This window comes from Echiichthys vipera, assembly GCF_963691815.1.
Source record: "Echiichthys vipera genome assembly, chromosome: 5".
In the NCBI taxonomy this organism is placed as follows: domain Eukaryota; kingdom Metazoa; phylum Chordata; class Actinopteri; order Perciformes; family Trachinidae; genus Echiichthys; species Echiichthys vipera.
The window spans coordinates 3,086,463-3,091,462 of NC_139830.1; the positions used below are offsets into that span (position 1 = coordinate 3,086,463).

General features: G+C 54.0%; 1 protein-coding gene across 1 annotated transcript in view; it reads right to left on the reverse strand.

Moving 5' to 3' along the window:
- Nucleotides 1–5,000, reverse strand: part of pak1 (p21 protein (Cdc42/Rac)-activated kinase 1) — a 60,045-nt gene that overhangs the window by 36,412 nt on the left and 18,633 nt on the right. The window contains 2 exon segments of the mRNA XM_083914151.1: nt 37–131; nt 2,108–2,328. Of these exon segments, the coding sequence (XP_083770277.1) occupies nt 37–131; nt 2,108–2,300 (288 nt within the window). The 5' untranslated portion in view covers nt 2,301–2,328.

Sequence of the window (5,000 nt, forward strand, 5' to 3'; positions counted from 1 at the left end):
ACACACACACACACACACACACACACACACACTTACAGTAAACTCCCCGGTAACAGCATCAAAGCCGACATGGATGGTGTGTTCGAAGTCAGACGGCAGAGAAATCTCCGGGCGCTCCTTCTTCTTGTAGGCTGCGAGGGAAGAAGAGATCCACACAGTCACAAACACCAGGTTTCAGGACGCAGGAGGATCCACACAGTCATTTCCTTTCACAATAAAAGCTTTACGAGTGAACGCGTGCGTGTAAAAGACGTGATTCGTGCTCCTGACGTTGGTCTCCGAGGCTGCAGAAGAACCAGGTCAGCCATTAAAAACCGAGCGTTACAGAAAACCATGGTTTTAAAAAAGGCCTCTGAAGAACAAACACGTCCAGGTTCATTAAAGCTCCTGCAAATGATGTGATGGTGATGAAAGAGGGGAAACGACGGAGACACACACGAGAGAAAATCAGGAAATAAAGAAGGAGAGCAGCGAAGAGAGAGGAGACGACCTCCCTGCGTCTCTTTACTTTTATCTGATTTGATTTATTCGATTAAATTAACTTTTAAACCCCGTGTTTTTATTGTGTTTCTGTGTTTCTGTGCTGTGCCAGTTTCAGTTGCCCTAGAGCATCATGGGTAATCTCTCCCTGTGGAAGAGGAGGAGGAAGAAGAGGAGAGGCAGAGGAGGAGGAGGAGGAGGAGGAGAGGAAGAAGAGGAGGAGGAGGAGGAGAGGAAGAAGAGGAGGAGGAGGGGAAGAACAGGAGGAGGAGGGGAAGAGGAGAAGGAGCGGAAGAAGAAGAGGAGAAGGAGGAGAGAGAAGAAGAGGAGGAGGAGAGGAGGAAGAGGAGAAGGAGAAGAAGAAGAGGAGGAGGAGGAGGAGAGAGGAAGAAGAGCACGAAGAAGAGCAGGAGGACAAGAAGGAGGAGGAGGAGAGGAAGAAGAGGAGGAGGAGGAAGAGGAAAAGGAAGAGGAAGAAGAGGAGGAGGAGGAAGAGGAAAAGGAAGAGGAAGAAGAGGAGGAGAGGAAGAAGAGGAGGAGGAGGAAGAGGAAAAGGAAGAGGAAGAAGAGGAGGAGGAGGAAGAAGAGGAGCACAGGAAGAAGATGAGGGGAAGGAGGACAAGAGGAAGATGAGAAGGAATAGGAGGAGGAGGAGAGGAAGAAGAGGAGGAGAAGGAAGAGGAGGAGGAGGAGCGGAAGAAGAGGAGGAGAAGAAAGATGAGGAGGAGGAGAGGAAGAAGAGGAGGAGAAGGAAGAGGAGGAGGAGGAGAGGAAGAAGAGGAGGAGAAGGAAGAGAAGGAGGAGAAGGAGGAGAGGAAGAAGAGGAGGAGGAGGACAAGAGGAAGAAGAGGGGGAGGAGAGGAAGAAGAGGAGGAAGAGGAGGAAGAGGACAAGAGAAAGAAGAAGAAGAAGGAAGAGGAACAGGAGGAAGAGGAAGAGGAGGACACGCGGAAGAAGAGGAGAAGGAAGCGGAGGAGGAGGAGGAGCATCATGGGTAATCTCTCCCTCTGTTTGGAAATGTTCATGCGTTTTATTTTGGTAATTTAATGGTTGGAGCACATTTCCCGTCTTACTGTGAATTAAGGATTAACTTCAACCAAACCAGAGCTGGAGAAGAGGAGGAGGAGGAGGAGGAGGAGGAGGAGGAGGACGAAGAAGAGGAGGAGGAAGAGGTGGAAGAGGAGGAGGAGGAGGAAGAGGAGGAGGAGGAGGTGGAAGAGGAGGAGGAAGAGGAGAAGGAAGAGGAGGAGGAGGAAGAGGAGGAGGAAGAGGAGGAGGAGGAGGAGGAGGAGGAGGAAGAGGAGGAGGAGGAGGAGGAGGAGGAGGAGGAGGAGGAGGAGGAAGAGGAGGAGGAGGAGGAGGAGGTGGAAGAGGAGGAGGAAGAGGAGGAGGAGGAGGTGGAAGAGGAGGAGAAAGAGTAGGAGGAGGAGGAGGAGAGGAAGAAAAGGAGGAAGAGGAAGAGGACAAGAGGAGAAGAAGAAGAGGAGGAGAAGAAAGAGGAGGAAGAAGAGGAGGAGCAGGACAGGAAGAAGAGGAGGACAAGAGGAAGAAGAGGAGGACAAGAGGAAGAAGAGGAGGAGGAGGAAGACAAGAGACGTGTGTGCGTCTCAGCGACCTCAGCACTCACTCTTGTCGCCTCCTCCCGTCAGGATGAAGCGGATCGAGCGGTCTTTCTTCTTCTTGTCCTCCGGGTTCGGAGGGAGGGGCTTGGAGCCGTGGTTGAGGGGGGCCGGGTCCTTGCTGCAGGAGCCGATCATGGTGCTGGTGTTCCTCATGGGCGGAGCCGGGGGCTTGTCCTCCACCTCCCCATTATCAGACATCTTCAGCGAGGCTGCAGCCGGACCAGTCCTGCACGGAGACACACACACGACAAAGAGGGGGAGACGGTGAGCGTGGGACAGGTCTGCTCGGTGTCTCCAGAGTCAGGACTAAACATGGGTCAGGTCTGCTCGGTGTCTCCAGAGTCAGGACTAAACATGGGACAGGTCTGCTCTGTGTCCCCAGAGTCAGGACTAAACATGGGACAGGTCTGCTCTGTGTCCCCAGAGTCAGGACTAAACATGGGACAGGTCTGCTCTGTGTCCCCAGAGTCAGGACTAAACATGGGACAGGTCTGCTCTGTGTCCCCAGAGTCAGGACTAAACGTGGGGCAGGTCTGCTCTGTGTCCCCAGAGTCAGGACTAAACATGGGGCAGGTCTGCTCTGTGTCCCCAGAGTCAGGACTAAACATGGGACAGGTCTGCTCTGTGTCCCCAGAGTCAGGACTAAACATGGGACAGGTCTGCTCTGTGTCCCCAGAGTCAGGACTAAACATGGGACAGGTCTGCTCTGTGTCCCCAGAGTCAGGACTAAATATGGGACAGGTCTGCTCTGTGTCCCCAGAGTCAGGACTAAACATGGGACAGGTCTGATCCGTGTCCCCAGAGTCAGGACTAAACATGGGACAGGTCTGCTCCGTGTCCCCAGAGTCAGGACTAAACATGGGACAGGTCTGCTCCGTGTCCCCAGAGTCAGGACTAAACATGGGACACGTCTGCTCTGTGTCCCAGAGTCAGGACCAAACATGGGACAGGTCTGCTCTGTGTCCCCAGAGTCAGGACTAAACATGGGACAGGTCTGCTCTGTGTCCCCAGAGTCAGGACTAAACATGGGACAGGTCTGCTCCGTGTCCCCAGAGTTAGGACTAAACATGGGACAGGTCTGCTCTGTGTCCCCAGAGTCAGGACTAAACATGGGACAGGTCTGCTCCGTGTCCCCAGAGTCAGGACTAAACATGGGACAGGTCTGCTCCGTGTCCCCAGAGTCAGGACTAAACATGGGACAGGTCTGCTCTGTGTCCCCAGAGTCAGGACTAAACATGGGACAGGTCTGCTCCGTGTCCCCAGAGTCAGGACTAAACATGGGACAGGTCTGCTCTGTGTCCCCAGAGTCAGGACTAAACATGGGACAGGTCTGGTCTATGTCCCCAGAGTCAGGACTAAACATGGGACAGGTCTGCTCCGTGTCCCAGAGTCAGGACTAAACATGGGACAGGTCTGCTCTGTGTCCCCAGAGTCAGGACTAAACATGGGACAGGTCTGCTCTGTGTCCCAGAGTCAGGACTAAACATGAGACAGGTCTGCTCTGTGTCCCCAGAGTCAGCACTAAACATGGGACAGGTCTGCTCTGTGTCCCCAGAGTCAGGACTAAACATGGGAAAGGTCTGCTCTGTGTCCCCAGAGTCAGGACTAAACATGGGACAGGTCTGCTCTGTGTCCCCAGAGTCAGGACTAAACATGGGACAGGTCTGCTCTGTGTCCCCAGAGTCAGGACTAAACATGGGACAGGTCTGCTCTTTGTCCCCAGAGTCAGGACTAAACATGGGACAGGTCTGCTCTGTGTCCCCAGAGTCAGGACTAAACATGGGACAGGTCTGCTCTGTGTCCCCAGAGTCAGGACTAAACATGGGACAGGTCTGCTCTGTGTCCCCAGAGTCAGGACTAAACATGGGACAGGTCTGCTCTGTGTCCCCAGAGTCAGGACTAAACATGGGACAGGTCTGCTCTGTGTCCCCAGAGTCAGGACTAAACATGGGACAGGTCTGCTCTGTGTCCCCAGAGTCAGGACTAAACATGGGACAGGTCTGCTCTGTGTCCCCAGAGTCAGGACTAAACATGGGACAGGTCTGCTCTGTGTCCCCAGAGTCAGGACTAAACATTGGACAGGTCTGCTCTGTGTCCCCAGAGTCAGGACTAAACATGGGACAGGTCTGCTCTGTGTCCCCAGAGTCAGGACTAAACATGGGACAGGTCTGCTCTGTGTCCCCAGAGTCAGGACTAAACATAGGACAGGTCTGCTCCGTGTCCCCAGAGTCAGGACTAAACACGGGACAGGTCTGCTCTGTTCCCAGAGTCAGGACTAAACATGGGACAGGTCTGCTCTGTGTCCCCAGAGTCAGGACTAAACATGGGACAGGTCTGCTCTGTGTCCCCAGAGTCAGGACTAAACATTGGACAGGTCTGCTCTGTGTCCCCAGAGTCAGGACTAAACATGGGACAGGTCTGCTCTGTGTCCCCAGAGTCAGGACTAAACATGGGACAGGTCTGCTCTGTGTCCCCAGAGTCAGGACTAAACATGGGACAGGTCTGCTCTGTGTCCCCAGAGTCAGGACTAAACATGGGACAGGTCTGCTCCGTGTCCCCAGAGTCAGGACTAAACATGGGACACGTCTGCTCTGTGTCCCAGAGTCAGGACTAAACATGGGACAGGTCTGCTCTGTGTCCCCAGAGTCAGGACTAAACATGGGACAGGTCTGCTCTGTGTCCCCAGAGTCAGGACTAAACATGGGACAGGTCTGCTCCGTGTCCCCAGAGTTAGGACTAAACATGGGACAGGTCTGCTCTGTGTCCCCAGAGTCAGGACTAAACATGGGACAGGTCTGCTCCGTGTCCCCAGAGTCAGGACTAAACATGGGACAGGTCTGCTCCGTGTCCCCAGAGTCAGGACTAAACATGGGACAGGTCTGCTCTGTGTCCCCAGAG